At 42.1% G+C, this 16,977-nt stretch overlaps 1 protein-coding gene across 1 annotated transcript in view; it reads left to right on the top strand.

Annotated features, from left to right (window-relative positions):
• LOC104942039 (semaphorin-3A-like) overlaps nt 1-16,977 on the top strand; it is a 38,282-nt gene that overhangs the window by 8,077 nt on the left and 13,228 nt on the right. Inside the window, exons 2-10 of the mRNA XM_010767229.1 lie at nt 9,116-9,185; nt 12,525-12,669; nt 12,770-12,859; nt 13,089-13,218; nt 13,314-13,402; nt 14,393-14,434; nt 14,841-14,998; nt 15,500-15,561; nt 15,985-16,127. Of these exons, the coding sequence (XP_010765531.1) occupies nt 9,116-9,185; nt 12,525-12,669; nt 12,770-12,859; nt 13,089-13,218; nt 13,314-13,402; nt 14,393-14,434; nt 14,841-14,998; nt 15,500-15,561; nt 15,985-16,127 (929 nt within the window). The remainder of the gene's footprint in view (nt 1-9,115; nt 9,186-12,524; nt 12,670-12,769; nt 12,860-13,088; nt 13,219-13,313; nt 13,403-14,392; nt 14,435-14,840; nt 14,999-15,499; nt 15,562-15,984; nt 16,128-16,977) is intronic.

The following is a 16,977-nucleotide window of genomic DNA, read 5'->3' on the forward strand; positions in this document are numbered from 1 at the left end:
GTTCATAAGATACGGTACAGACCTACAGTACTGTTGGTAATGTTTGTAGTAGTCATAAAAGTAGAGATGACACAGATTCCATTATTATCGATGTATGTGTAAGTAAAATTTGACGACTGGTTATAGTCGGTTAGTAGTGGCAGGAACTTCGCCTAGTCGAAGCGACGAGGAAAGTGCCTCTTTTACAGACACTTTTCTACCCTACATTTCGTTGAGAGATACTCCGTTTTTCATTATTAATCTTAGTCGGACATTACAATTTTTTTTATCTGAAGCGTTATGGGAGAGAAGCGGGAAATTCCACCCTTAGTTAGATGCAGCTAAAAGCAAACGTAACGACGAGATTAGTACAGGAGTCCAATATTCTTCGAGAAGCTAACCAGAATATTGAATAGGTCATGGTAAGAAGTTAGACATAGCGCCTCGTCGTGTAATGGATTTTTGGAGGAATAAACGGATGACACTCAAAGTGTCTAGAATTAAATCTTTAGTTACTACTGATACATATCTTGGGAAAGTACAGGCAGTACGAAGAAGTGGACTTTTACCGTCGGAGAAGGACGAGCAAAACGCACATTTGGCAACTGAAAGGATCGGACGAAACCCTAAAACGATTCTATACAGAATCGGTAAAACAGGTAGAAAGGCGTAACAAAGTCGTACGGTCACATGTCGAATCAGTGTAGAAGAAGGTGACAAGAGGTACACGAGGCAAAGGATCGGGACAATTAGAATATTGCCTCAGGATAAAGCTTAATTACATGAGATTATATTAACACACGTCACGTGAGTATCGAGCGTCTAAATTAGAAACCTGCATGGCTTGCTATCTGCAAGCAGAAAAAACACTCGTTGCACGTGTCTGTTTGCCCAACTTACTTAGGCCATTGGAAGTGATTAGGTACGTTTGGTGTAACTTTTTACATTTTATTATAAATGATGCAATACAAAGTTTCTTAGTATATTCAGGAGCGGTGCTTATTATATTCAGACCATTGTCAGAGCAATGAACGAAATAAGCCTATTCTTTCTCAATTTGTTATGTCTAAGTGCAGTGGGGCAAACTCTTGAAATCTGGATTACTATCATATATGATGAACGTTCATAAGGGTTGTATGAAAAGTAAGTAGACTTTTACTTTCAACTTTATCAGAATTAATACTATCTAGTTATTTATTTGTTTAAGATTTAATATTATTTATTAATTTCTGTGTTGGTTTGTTATTTATTTATCTCAGTCGACCTTTTGTCTCAGAGAGAGTGTAGAGGTATATATAATATAATATTATTTTATTATTGTTCATAGTCGAGGTGATGTGGGTGTCAGGTACACGACGATTGCCAGAGTGTATTCAGTTCAAGTAGGAGCAGAGCAGCTAGTAGAAGTGGTGGGTAACCGAGGAAGCTGAGCGATATTGTAGAACACACTCGTAACTTATGAATGTTGTCTTCACATCAAACGTCAGTATGAACTGAAGTATCATACGTTGCATAATGCTTCTCATGAAGTCCTTAACACAGTATGATCTGAAATCAATGGTACCCACCAACGATTAGACGCGGATACTATGTCTAATATATTATAACACATAGATACTTACCATATAAAATAACATAGCAGAAATTTGCGTTTTCATCACACATCTTTATTAGAGGAACTTACTATATGAGGACCTGAGCGCAGGGCATGCACGGACTTATACCTTATAAGCTAAGTAACATTATTTCCAAACATCTGTTATTTCCTGACAGACAAGTGGTTGTAAATGTTCAAATGTAGACACAGAAATACAATAAGTACAATTTGTTTCGCCACTAGTGCATTGAGAGTCGACGAATTCCTGTCCAACACGCTCTACGTGTTGACTCCCTTCTCAACGACCTTGTTCCGTGTAGTAAGGTGTAGGGAAGCTTTCAACAACTGATGTGTCAGAAGTGGAGCAGGGGACAACCAAACCAAGAGGAGATAGGTTTTCTTTATGGAACCGAATGGTCTGGGGTAGTCTGGTGTAGGTAGAAGGAAGAAACCGCTCGTACCCTCAGGCAAGGATACAACTAAGCGCGTCGTCCCAGTCCGAAACTAGTCCTTAAACTGTTTTAGGAGAAGGAGACAAGATGACACACGTTAATCGTCCGTCACAACGGTAGGGACCTGTGTGCACTCACATCTACGAGCTCGTAAGCCGGGTCCCAGAGAGAGACACAACTAAGTCAGAGTATCACATCGCGACACATGGCAGCACATCCTATTTGTCTTATCGTACCCTGATCCACAGATACCGACCACAACGAGGTAGCTAACTCCAGTAGACTTCCTTCGGTATGCAGTAGGTACCTCGCGTCCTTCGCTGGACTTGTCCACATTAGATGTCTCCTTCTTGGACTCACGATGTACGTACTATCACCTACAGGTGGCACGACGACAGAATAGATGTTTCAACGTGACTTTGCAACCTCTCCGTAGCTCCTCTAACACTTCAAGTTCACTGTCTCCGCCGACAACATGAGAGAGAGTCACCACAAGGACAATGACATTATACACACACCATTTAACAAGAACACATACAGTAAACAGTACATGAACGCACTAGTCAGTGCTACTTCGAGCCTATCTGCCACATATTTTACATATTCAATATACTCAGAAAGCCGTCAAAGCTCTCCTACGGAAAGAGAACCGCCGTCAGCGGAGGGCACCATAAGAGGACGAAGCTTCCCATCCTGAGCGCACCACAACAAATTCCATGCAAACGAAACGACCAGAAAAGTTAGCATATGATACATACCCAGAGTCCAGTCAAACCACAAAGAAGACATCCCGCTCCCAGTCTAGAACATGGAATCCTGTTAGATCGACCAGGTTGGTCGGACCGGACGATTCAGGACTGTCGACCCGCAACAAAACTCCGTCAAGTGAACTGCTGCATGAAAGTCGACCGGTCAGTCTCGACCAAATCGGACACAGTACGACAAGCGCTGGTCGGACCCTTATAGGGAACGTTAGCGGTTTGGTCGGTAGGACACGAGTCAGAGACTTTGGTTGAACAGACGTATCTGGTCGATTCACACGATGGCCACCATCCAGAGCACAGACAGGTTTTCGACGTAGCGGCAATACAAATGATACCTCAGGATCTGATATGGGTATCCCCGACCGTGCGAACGTCCGAAGACCACTCCCGGCGTATCGAAGACACAATCATTGACGACACGAACTAATACAGTGGTACGAATTACTGAGGAGTGTCTTGTAATTGGTCATATGGAATGTTCGAAGGTATCAGAGATACAAAGGACCAGAAGATGGTTCTCATTTCTGTGGACATGATTCAACAGACTACTGCAGTTACGATTATCGATTAATTATCACAGATCCGAAGTACAAAGTAGGTGGCAACTCGAGATGGCTATTGTAGGATTGGACGTGACTGACAACAGAGAGTTTGACTTACTATAGGTAGATGAGGGCGTGTTGCCCACATGAACAAAATTTATTCCGCATGTAGCAGACGCTATAAATCTCACCATTGTTTGTCCATTGTGATACAGTACATTGCCATTCTCCGCTTTCCTCACAAAAACAAATGGGAACAAGTGCAGGTTATCACTAAGGGCACACACCGCGAAAACTTGGTCTAGATGAGACAGACAACTTAATCACCTGGTGAAGAACTCGTCAGTTGACTTTTCCTTACATTCATCATGTATGATCGCAGTAGACATTTACGTTAGAACTGTAGGAATGCAATTGTAAACCAAATACTGACGACCCCAACGCTGGCAATACAATACCATAATGTGTACACGGTGACGTTTAGTCAGTTGCAACGAAGTAGCCCATAATGGTTACTCTTTTATTTACCCGATAACATGAGCTACGCGTCACATCACAACAGACAAGTTATCACTGCTACCCTAAGAGATCCCAAGCCAGAGAGCGTCTTGTAATATAGTCTACTTAGTCGGACATAAATCGTAGTCGTGAACAGTGGAAACAGCTTTTGCATAAAATTAATGTCCATTGATAAACCAGTAATTAGAGCGATCGTGAGCATGGAAGATTACGGAACCAACAAACTTGATCACAGTCCTACTAGATCACATGGTCACGACTCGATGCTTGATGTACACCCTTGTCATCAGTACCATAATAGTCATGACGACTTCGTACACACTGTCTCAGTTCCCAGGTCATGACTGACTATTGTACACCTGGTCTTAGGATCCAGGTCCTGACGACCTTCTAGCTACACCTTGTCTCAGTATCCCAGGCTTGACCGACTTCTGTACACCTATGACTCAGTCATGCCATAAAGCCTAACTTACATTACTGTACACTTTGTCCCAGATCCCAGGTCCTGACCAGCACTCGTACACATGCAACAGATCCAGGCTCTTCGACTGACATTCTGTATAGCACACTTGCCATTTATCACTCATTGGTTTTGACTGACCATAACACAAGTCTTACACCTTGTCTTAGTATCCCAGGTCTATCACTAACTTCTATCATCTTTGTCTCAGATGTCAAGTCCTGACTGACCATACTGTACACCTCGTCAGTATACAAGCGGACTGACTTCATGTACACGTTGATCTACATGACGCATCACAAAGGCTGACAGACTTCCGCAGACACCTGGTACGAGTATCCGGAAGGTCATAGACTGACCACAGACACCATTGTGACAGATACTAATCTCCAGGTCTGACTGACTTCTGTACACTGTCCTCAGTACACTAGGTCTTGACATGAACTTACGTGTACACCTGTCTCAGTATCCGCAGCTAGGTCCTGAATACTGATTCATGCACACCTTGTGCAAACCACAGTACGATTCACCAGATCTGGACATGCTTCTGGTAACACCAGTCTCAGAATCAACACGGCCTTGACTGACTTTATGTACACATTAGTATCGAGTATCAAACTCTAGGTCTTTGACTGACTCTGTACACCCGTCTAATATCACAGGGATTGTTTCAAAGACATGACAGTCCTGCACACCTTGCTCACGTACAACCAGGTCTTCGACTGACTATCTGTACACCTAGTTCTCAGTAACCTCGACAAGGTGTCCTCTGACCACTGTACACCCGTCTAAGAATCCCAGAACGCAGTAGACGGACTTCTCACACCTAGCAGTATCTCAGGGCTTGACCGCTTCTGAACACCTGAAGTAGCCAAGAGCAGTCAGACGGACCACTGAACACACACCGATGTCAAGTAACCCAGGTCATGAGAGACTTTAGCGTACATACCTGTCCTCGTGTGCAGTACCAACGTACACGTCGCATTGACCAGTAAGCAAACTAGTGGAGCCACAGACGAAAGTCGGAAAGACTGCACAATTGTAGTGTTCAGAGAACTAGTCCACAAACTACACCCGACCGTACTAGGAAAGACGTCGCTATTTAATTTCTTTGTAACAATTTTAGTATGTACTAACCATTGTTGTTATCATAATCATCATTGATAACGCCTAGTGAATTTGTTAACGTTCAGCTGAGAGTGTTGTTTATTTCCTCGTTTTGCGTAATGTTTGGTATTTTTGTTTACTAATATCCCAATCTACTACTGTAAAGACTCCTCGGCTGATGGGTTTTCCAATCTAGAGTGACCGAGAACTACTGTAGTTACTCGTCAGGGTTACTACGACAACATATTTCTTATCTTATTCCAGGCTAAAGAAGATACTACTAACAGGAAGGACACCGTACCTACAATTCTACACAACATGTGTAACCTTTGCTTTTTATAACGAACTCAACCCTTAGGTTGAGAGTCGTACTCAAAATATTTTAGTGGACGTTGACCCATCCTAAGGCATGAAGTTGTCGTCTATTACTCGTCAGTTCAAACGATTTAAATTGCATGTGACTTGAAAATTTTCGATGGGTGATAAATCCTCTTCCGTAGTCTTAGTCTTCCTAACTGAGATCACCCTGTCGCTCTCCACCTCTTCCCCAGAGACAGTACATGTTGGTAACCATATCCAAGTGCGACTTTCTTTCTATTCCTTATTCTGTGTGCCTCCTGTTTGGAAAAGAATTCAATGTTCTAGTTAGTACAGTTCGAAATTGGACCCCGGACAAAAAAGTCAGAAATGGTTACGTGACAACCGTAATGTAAGGTTTCCATTTAACGTTGAGTAAGTGGTATATTGACCCAATGGTTCACGGGAAATGGACTAGCTTGGTGCAAAGTGTGGTAAGGCCGACCGGAAAACACGTGATAGTAGAGCGCCGCGGAGAGAGGAGAGACGCACCAACAAGTCACTAGAGATAATAGGTTATTTTGACTTTAAGGGGTTTTTTATATAAGTTTTTCAAATTTGTTGAGCCTGAACGAACACCGTAACTTTACCGAATACTTAAGAGTAGAAGGAAGGGGGGAGAGGGGACGCCTATAAGGGCCGTCCGTATCCTTCAGCAAGGGAAGTACAGGTTGGTCAGTAATCCTCAAGTTTACGCGTTCGATATTGGGAATCTTGATCTATCGACCACCGCAGTGTGATACCTCAAGGGGGGAAATAAATTTTAAAATAGAAAGTTTATTGAAAAACCCTAAGCAGTATGAGTCCGCTCGGCGCCACCATGGATCCTCAATTACGAAAGGTAACATTAGTGTTTTGAGGATGTGTCTAAACTTGAGAAAGTGGTTAAAGGTATGTCGATCAAAGGGAAACATGACATGTCTAACCATAACTGTGAAATATGTACGCAGGAAAAATTTACTCAAAGCAGAAACAGGCAGGTAGATACAAAAGTTAAGACAGTACTAGAGCTAGTACATACAGACCTATGCGGTCCAATAGAACCAGCAGATAAAGACGGGTACAGATATGCAATAGCATTTACTGATGATTATAGTGGGATGATTTTTCCCTACTTTATCAAAGCAAAGAGTGATACAGCAAAAGCTACTGAAAAATTCATAGCGGATACTGCTCCTTATGGACACATTAAGTGCATAAGATCTGACAACGGTACTGAATTTACCGGGCATGAGTTTCAAACTTCACTTAGGACGAAAGGGATAAGGCACGAGACAAGTGCCCCATACTCACCTCACCAGAATGGTACTGCCGAGAGAGGTTGGAGGACCTTATTTGAGATGTAACGATGCATGCTATTAGAGAGTAACCTCCCAAAGCAGTTATGGACATATGCTGTACAAACAGCAGCACAGATACGTAACAGGTGTTACTGTAAGCGTCTAGAGCAGACACCATACCGTGTTTTTACTGGCAAAACAAACAACTTGTCCAACATGAAAATATTTGGCTCTGAATGCTATGGGTATAAGCAGGATAAGAAGAAGCTAGATTCTAGGTGTGCAAAGGGTATTTTTGTAGGATACGACAAATATAGCCCAGCATTCCAAGTATTTTATCCTGAGACAGGGAAAGTCCTGAAACATAGGCTGGTAAAATGTATCACAAAGAGTAGCGCAGATAGTCAGACTCAGACAAATCATCATATGGATGATGACACTTATGGAGAAACTATTCCCACAACACCAGCAGGGACAAAAATGGTGAACCAGAGTCAGAGAGTGCCTAATGTGGGTGTACAGTCCTATAGTGAGGAGAATGTTGAGGCTAGTCAGATCCAGACAGATGGTACTCAAAGAGAACAGGGAGAGAGTGCACGACGCTATCCCACTAGACAAAGAAACGCTCCAGAATGTTTAATGGAGTATCAGTGAAAGGCTGATTGTAATAATGAAGGTGAAAATGTAGATTATTTCTACAGGATTGCTTGTGACGTACCCAAAACATACATGCAGGCTGTAGGCTCTAAGACAGTGGTTCTCAAACTTTTTTCAATAATGTACCCAGTTTGAAAAAAATATTCCGCCAAGTACCCCCTGATCAGCGCAAAAACAATTTGTTAGGGACAAAATGCCTGTATAAAGAGGTACAGTACAGCGCTGCACCATCAGTGTCTGATTTATTAAAACAACAACCTTGTAACTGAGAAAACCTTAAATGCTACATTTCAAAGGTTTACAATCCATCACTAAATTAATGGCAAACCAATTTTAACATCATGCAATAACACTAAGACGACATTAGTTGCATTGAACTGACCTTTTAATAAGTTGTACTTACAATGTAGTGAGAAACATGGGCTTGTGCTTACCTGAGGACCTTTGCCATTCTGACAGGGAGGCAAACTGCAGTTATTACACTTAGCGTTTTGAAATATGTGTAACTCTGTTCATATAAAACACACACTGCTCAAACTTCGTTACTTTTCCTAAAATTTGTATATTTATTTATTTTGGGGCGTGGGGAATGAAGAGAAAAAAAGATATGAGCATTTTATGAGCATGGGATTTTGACCCCTCATATAAACATATGCATAATGCTGTGCTATACTTTGCGGCCACACGCCGTTGGCAAGCAACGCTTATTGTTTAGGTGTCCTTTGATAAGCAGGCAGTCATATCATTAGCTAGAACTAGCTAGATCTGATAGATTTGGACAAAAACGCGGGTAAAGTATAACCGGACGCGAGAGAGAGATCAGAGATCAGATCAGCTGCTGCTGACGGAGAACATGCAGCTCTGCATGATCACAGCTCCGCTGTGACGGACCGGTGAGTGGACCAAAATACACTAAGAGTTAGACCTAACACACTTAGCTAGTAAATCTACTCTGGAACAAGCTAAACTAGTTCTAAGTGTGTTAGGTCTAACTCTTAGTGTATTTTGGTCCACTCACCGGTCCGTCACAGCGGAGCTNCGGCTGTGTGTGTGCGTGTGTGTGTGTGTGTGTGTGTGTGTGTGTGTGTGTGTGTGTGTGTGTGTGTGTGTTTGTGTGTGAGACAGCAGGTGTTGTTCTCCTGTGGCGGACCCCGTGCTCATCTCTCCCACAGCGGCCTGTAGTTAATGGCTACAGGTTCATTTCCAGCAGTCAGTCAGCCATGCTGCCAGCACGCCCAGCGCTATTAGTCACACAGTCACACTGATAGATGCACACGTCACACACCCTCATACAGGTGTGACTCTTCTCAAAACTTCTTCATTAGTTTGAATGCTTTACTAATGTGTTACCTCTTTGTGTCCTTCCTCTTCCCGATCCCTTCCTCCGTTCTCTCAATGCAGAAGACATCTTTATCCTCCAGGCCAAAGACAAGAAGAACCCGCTCATCTATGGCCTGTTCACCACTTCCAGGTTTGTACCAAATGTAAAGCAGAAAACAATAGAATATACTTTAGATCAGGGGTCTCCAACACGTCGATCGCGAGCTACTGGTAGCTCGCAAGCTCTCAATAATAAGTAGCTCACCAAGCAAATCCAAAATGGTAAAAATACACAAAAAAAAGGAAATGTAATTAAAATAATCTACCCATAAACGAAACCTCAATCATACTCCTCCCCCCACCCCCACAATGAATATCGACCAATCACGTTCTTGCTTGATTTGCGGGACTAGCGTTGCAGTCGGGAAGAAAAGCAATGTGGAGCGGCAGCTCACCACTTCATAAAGAGTTAGACCTTTCCTTCTGGCAGAATCTACACAACACATCAGCCCCATTGAACGGCCTAGTCGTGCCAGCCTATACTGCACATGAGGGGCAGAGTTTTACTGTGTGTGTGTGTTGCAACTTGCATATATATTTATTGCACTTGACGCACACACGCATGGCGTAATTTCCACTAGGGACAGGGGGGACATGTCCCCCCCACTTTTCGAAATCCCGTTTGTGTCCCCCCACTTTTGAGAGAGAGAGAGAGAAAGAGAGCGAGAGAGAGTTTATCTATTTAATAATAATTGTTAAAAAATAAAGTAAGAAATCATTCCAGGAGGTGAGGACCAGATAATAAAGCAGGTTCAAATAATTAAATTGCATACATTTTCTTTTAGTAAACACTGAAAACGGGTCCCACAAACCCAAACAGCACACAAAGGTTAAAGGTAAGCATATCATAATGTTAAAATGTGCTAAATATATACACTGCAAAAAGCAAAAAAAAGAGGAATACAAGTAGCTCACGACTTGTTTTATTTTTTGAAAGTACCTCTCATCCTAAAAAAGGTTGGAGACCCCTGCTCTAGATCAATTAAACAGCGTTTTGTGCACTCTTGTTTGAGTCCCAGTATGATGGCACTGGGAGTGTCTTGAATTTAAGTTTAAGTTAATTTTTAAGTGAATTTCCTCTGGGTGGAGAGTTTTCATTCCTACAGAGATTGCTCATAGTTGGGAAAGAAATACATTGACACATTGATTTAACCCAGGGTGGTTAAGATTGGAAAAAGATGATCAAACTTAAAAAACAGCCTAATGTTGCCAAAGCTTTTCCAAGCACTGGCTCAAATGTTGCTAAACCAAGCGAGAAAATAGATGGAAACACTGAGAGCCAAAATAACTATTATGAGAAGGATCAGGATAAATAAAATGATTGGGCAGAAGTATTACAATCCTGCAACAGCTGTGAATAACAGATTGTTTCTTTTTTTGTGAGAGCATTTGATGTATTGATTGCTGTTAAACACGTGTAACAAAAATAAACAAGCCACCCTACAACCCCTATAGATACATTGAGGCTGAGCTGGGATGTGGTATAGAGCAGCAAATCCCATTTCACTTTGATTGAAAAAGGAAATACTCTTGAGTTTAAAGAAGGCATTTAGCTCTAGGTGAGTTACTACAGCCCCCTTAGGTGTAAATGTGATACACATTTTGTTTTTGTTTTGAGTTAGAAATCAATTATTGATCATGGGGACTGAAACTGTTAAAGACAATACATGACGTTTAAGTTAGTCAGGATTCATGCAGTGAAGATTTGCCACAACTGACCTGAAACCTGATCAATAATCCAGAACCCGACAGAAAGATGAAATGTTTATGGAGGATACTAAAACATGCTATTTTAAAAGAGGAAAAAGTTGATACAAGAAACAAAGAAACTGTTTTTCTATAAAACAGGTGTATGTTGTATGGAGAAGTAGCTCACATAGTGACATGATGCGATGTCACACTGACAGAGATGATGTCACACACTGGGAGAGACACACAGTCCACCGTCCCTGTGACTAATGAATGAAACAAATTCATTGTAATGAGCTCATGTGAGCCTTCGTCCTCTCATCATCATCATTAGTGTATCGACTGTAATGCACAAAGTACGTACAGTGTGTGAGATAATGTAGCATGAAATGTTTTTTTCTAGCCATTGGATTCGCTTTGTTCTCCCTTTGTTCCTTTCTCTCTGGGATTGTTTGAGGAGGAAACATGAAGAGAAACACAGGAATAGAAATTTCAAAATGCAATATGCTCTATCAGACCAGATAAACAACAGGCTGTGCAACTGCCTCTTTATTAAAAAACATGCCTGAACAAAACGTTGAAAATATGAAAGCAGCACTGATTTGATTAGAGACTATAGACAATATCATTTCTGTTAGTATCTACAAAATGGTAATCATAACAAATAGGAAGAACAAATATTGTTTTTGGCTCACAGCAATGACGCAAGCACATCAGACTGCACCATAGAAGCCAGTTAGTTCGAAAAATGTCTCACACTCAAAAAAGAAATATACTGAAAACTAAGCTTCTTTCAACTAAGGTTGAAAAAAGGGGTAGGTATTATAAAGTGAGGAAAATCCAGAACATATGAGCGAGTGAGCAACAAACTAAGAAAGCCTTCTCATTTCTTCCAAACGTACTGAAGCTCCTCACGCACTGACAGCAACTCAGAGCTGCAGCCAGGGCTCCACAGTAGCAACAGAGGTATGACGCCACTTGGCCGGCGGAGCAGGGAGTGGGTCCACTTCTGGCTTTTGGAAAGTGTCTGAAATCTCAGCGGGGAACGGACAGAAATCCAAAGCATCACCCAGGGTGGGGTCCCCTCCACAGAGCTGCAGGATGCAGAGAGGTCATCCCCTCTGAATGGAAACCTCTCCCTCTGCTCAACCATGAATGCACACACAGGCGTTTGTGTCCCTGTGAGGAAGTTAAGAGCACAGGCTGCAGATCCCTCAGTGTTACTTGTATCATTTAGTTTTTGTATTTCTTCATTTGATTGACCATCTATCACATGCAGTATGTGGTTTGTTTCAGAATCAGAATCCAGTTTATTGCCAAGTACTTTTACACACTCTCTCCAGAGCAACATGAGACTAAACAAACCATATGTGTCAGTCACATGATCACAGCCCTGCCTTTCTCCCTGCTCTGTTTCTAGCAGCTCTGCTCATCAACTGCCTTCTGTGGTTCAGATACACTTAGGCAAAAATCCTAACCATGATGTGCTGAAAGCAGCGCATTCATCCAGGCTGGACTTTGGGTTGGACCGTGCTCAGTGAATTGATGCGTTCAGGCTGAGAAAGCCACAATGACTCACAGCTTCCATGCAGTGCACACACTACATCACTCTCCTATTTAATGCACTGCTTTACGACCACGGTAACTGCTCAAGTGAATTCATAAAAGACCTGCTCAGTTTATGTTTTTATTCATGTGCGCCGCAGGGACTAACAGTTCCCCTTCTCTCATGTCTCCGCAGTGATATCCTGAATGGTTCAGCAGTGTGCGTCTACCGGATGGAGGATGTTGTTCGGGCTTTCAAAGGAAACTTCCTTCATAAGGAGGGGCCTCAGTATAAGTGGGCAGAGTTTACGGGCAAGGTGCCTTACCCGCGACCAGGAACTGTAAGTTACTCCTTCAGGCATGAATACAAAAACTCCATGTCTTCCACACATGTTTAACCTTGTGTTTCTCTCTCTTTTACTTTCTTCTTTCTTCTCGTAGTGTCCCAGCAGCACTTATGGAAGTTACAGCTCCACCAGAGAATATCCTGACGACGTCATCTTCTTCAGCAGGACTCACCCCCTGCTGCAGGTACAAATGATAGTTCACTGTTTTAAATTACAACAATGTTATTCAATTAGATTGCACTCTAGTTTTGCATCGCCTCAAATCTCTTTTATTTGTCCCAATTCATATGTGGAATTTAGAAATGCAATTAGCGTTGTTAAATATGACAAAAACTTTATAAAACAAACCCCATTGTTCGTCCACATGTTTTGCATTTTAAAATTGAAAACCCTTAACTGTGACTGTGTTTCAGGAAAATGTGCTGCCTCTGGGAGAGCGCCCCCTCCTGGTCAGAGTGGGTGTTCACTACAAATTCAGCAAACTGCTGGTGGACAGAGTGGAGGCCGTGGACGGCACCTACGACGTCCTGTTCATCGGCACGGGTAAATTGTCTTTGCTGGACCTTTACCCTGCATTTTTACTCCTAATGTGTGTGTTTTTTTCACAATGGATAAGATAATTTTGTATACTTCTGCAGACTCGGGCCTCGTGCTGAAGGCTATCCATCTCCCCAGAGAACACGGACAGGGTCAGGAGGTCACTCTGGAGCAGATGCAGGTCTTCCAGGTACAGCCCCCTCTGAACAAAACACAGTGCTATCTCCATACCATTGTGTATGTTCCAACCCATTTATTATAAACTGCTTTCTAAATGTTTTTTTCCTGGCTTTCATGCAGCAATTTTCTAACCATTTCCTTGTGGTTTAAAACTCAAGTATCAGACTCTTCAAGCTTAAACAGTTACGTTATTGTCAAGAGGTAATGCAGCACAGACTTTTTAAATAAGTCTGCACATTAGACTGCATTGCCATGCGACCGAAATAAATGCAAACATTGTGTTCTATGCTAAAAACGATCTGCTGTTCATATGATATGCATATGAATGGAAACCAATAGCTTCAACAGTCTGAAGCACTTTGACATCAATGCTCACGTTGCAAATTATCTGAAATATAGTAAAGCATGCATGATTTATGAAGAAATAATGTTTTTTGTTATGTTTATCAGACCTAAATCTTCACCCATATATACCATTAAACAGGGAAAAAAGGAAAAGCTTTTATCTAAAGCACCAAGACTGTAACACATTTTACATAAAACAACCTTGTTTTGCACATAGATATCTTGTCAGACTATAGTAGATTATCATTCCTGTAACCACAGTTCACAATATTCACAGTTCTGCTCAATATTATGTCCACCGGAGGCTCAAATAAAGGCTCTGTTTTCACTCTCGACTGATTTCTTTGTCTAAGTGAGGTCTGAGGTTCTTTTTAATGCTCTTCCCTGTGAAGCTCGTGCTTTGTTAAGCCCTTATAAAGGGAAATGGATGATAACCAGAAGATGAGATCAGTTCTGTAAATAATGTAAGACTGTTTAACATTATTGTGGTTTGCAGGCGCACCCAAACACACAAATTCCTTATTTTTCCATAGAAACAAATTCAATATTTTAGTTGACATTTATCTCTGTGTGTCTGTCTTTCTGTTTCTTCGAGCCAGTGTATTTCTGTCTTTGTCTCAATTTAAACTCGATTTTCTTTGTCTTTTCCTCGCAGCACAAATCACCCGTGACAGCCATGACGCTCTCAAAGAAAAAGGTAACAGATTCGAGAGAGACAGAAACTTTAAAATTTCCAAACTACATCACACACACACACACACACACACACACACACACACACACACACACACACACACACACACACACACACACACACTCCGTGGCCACACACTGACATTGTTACAGCGTGAGATGGATGTGTGACTCGCAGTGCAGATGTATCTGGTTGAGCTTGATAGTCAATGCTTCTCTCTGTTTCACAGGAGCAAACTGAATGCCCTCTTTCTCCCTGGGCTCTTCTTCATTTATAACTTTCCTCTTCTTTCTTACTTATTTTTTCCCTTTCCTCTCTCCGTCTTCTCTTCCACCATCCATGTCCACTGTTTTTTTGTACATCTGTATTCCTATATATCATCCCCCCCTCTCGCTTCCTCCTCCTCCAGCAGTGGTTGTTTGTGGGCTCCAGGGAGGGTGTTTCCCAGCTGGCCCTGTACCAGTGTGAGCTGTACGGTCAGGCCTGTGCTGAGTGCTGCCTCGCCAGAGACCCATACTGCACCTGGGACGGACACGCCTGCAGCCCCTACATGCCCACCGTGCGCAGGTTAGATCTGTCCTTCCAAACAGCACTTATTGGAATATGTAAGATATGTTTTTATCCCACTAATGTCTGAAAAAGCAGACACATGGAGTCAATCTCTCCCAATCAAATTCAAACCACATTTGTTGATAGTCTCTAGAATGTGACTCAAATTCACATCCAAACTACTTTCTGATTAAATGTTAGGCATTTTTTCCACTTGACCAACACTTTTCCATTTCCAAGTATGACAGTTGGATATATTTCCATGAAAGTTCCCAATGATAATATTTTGATGATGACGCCCTTTCCACCATTGCCACCATTATTACTTATTAGCCAACATTTCCACTTCCAAGCTGAGCAAATGGATGCTCCCAAGTGAATTAAACCTTCTTACTAATGTCAGTGTAAGTCCAAGTCCAACACTTTGTCCTTACAGGGTGTATTAAAATTGAAGCGTCAAGATCAACTATCAGGCTGTAACTCTTTGTTTACTGTAATTTGATGTGTTTCTCTCAACAGAAGGAATGCTCGTCACTTAGGGGAGGAAGAGGATCCCCTCACACAGTGTGTCAGACAGGGAGGTGAGGAGCTAACTCACTCTAAAGTGTTTGTTCAGTTACAAATGCTAACAAATACAATCGCTGTTGTGTAACCTTTGGCAAGGATTGACTGTGATACTTGATCTCTAATAATGCCTCAGCTACAGATACATTTAGATGATTCTAGTCAATTTATTTATATAACCAAAAGTAACAATTATGTGATTGAAAACCTGAGCTTTACATACTACATAATATACGAGACCCTCCTTCCTTAGAATTAAAACAAGCTTCACAATGAGCAAAACCTGCAAAGAACATGCATTTTGTGAATAAGCCACATAAAGATCAGTGATAAATTGATAAAATAATGTTTTTCTGCAACAAGAAGGAAAGCAAACTAAATTAACACGGAAGATAAAGCAGATCTCTAACCTGTCACATCTGTCCTTTGCTGTCACTCAGCCGGGCTGCAGGTGGAAGCGGAGCAGAGGATAATGATGGTTGCTGAGGGCAACAGCACTTATCTGGAGTGTCTCCCCCGATCCAGACACGCTGCTGTTACCTGGTACAAACAGGCAGGGGAGAACAGCCCCGAACTTAACCAGGTACACACACACACACACACACACACACACACACACACACACACACACACACACACACACACACACACACACACACACACACACACATGCCTTACCCTTATTTCTTTGTACTGGACAATATCAAGTCTCAATATGAAAATCTGAATCAGATTTAATGTCAATTAAGTTTACATATACTAGAATTTACTTTGGTGTATAATGGCACATGTAGCAGGGTGTCCGCGGGGTCTTAAAAAGTATTAAAAGTTGATAAATCAATTTAGCGAAAATTAAGGCTATTAAAAAGTATTAAACGGCATTTTCCAAGGTATTAAGAACGTCCACAGCAACGACAACATGAAACACCCTTTAATTGACTACAACGACATGTCGGGAAACTCCCTCAAGGCGGCCCCATGCATAGCGCGCTGTAAAATGCTGATTCTAATTTTAAGTTTTGTTGCCTTGCTTGGTTCGAGGGGCCCCCACAGACTCTAGAATCGCCTTTGTCGATGGGGATCAAAGCTGTCTGGTCCCACATGCTAAGTAATAGCCAGAAAGCCGCAGCGTTTAAGTCCTGACTCTCCCGATGGCCAATCCATGCCTCCCCTGACTGCACGTCGCTGACACACACCGCTGCATTGCAGACTCTCTGCACGGAGGAGCCGCAGATGAGCAGCAGAGTCCGGGCGATGCTGCTCCTCCTCCAAGGAAGAGACACATGTTCACTAAGCCAAACTATATCCGGTCACAGTGATCTGCTATTTTAAAGTAAAGTCAACACATATCGACCCTAAATATAGTCTATATTAAGAACGAGAAAAGTGTTAACATAGGCTATATATCGTTTTTTGTTTTATCTCTTGGGAAC

Source organism: Notothenia coriiceps, unplaced genomic scaffold (genome assembly GCF_000735185.1).
Source record: "Notothenia coriiceps isolate Sejong01 unplaced genomic scaffold, NC01 NC01_scaffold00004102, whole genome shotgun sequence".
NCBI classification, from domain to species: Eukaryota; Metazoa; Chordata; class Actinopteri; order Perciformes; family Nototheniidae; genus Notothenia; species Notothenia coriiceps.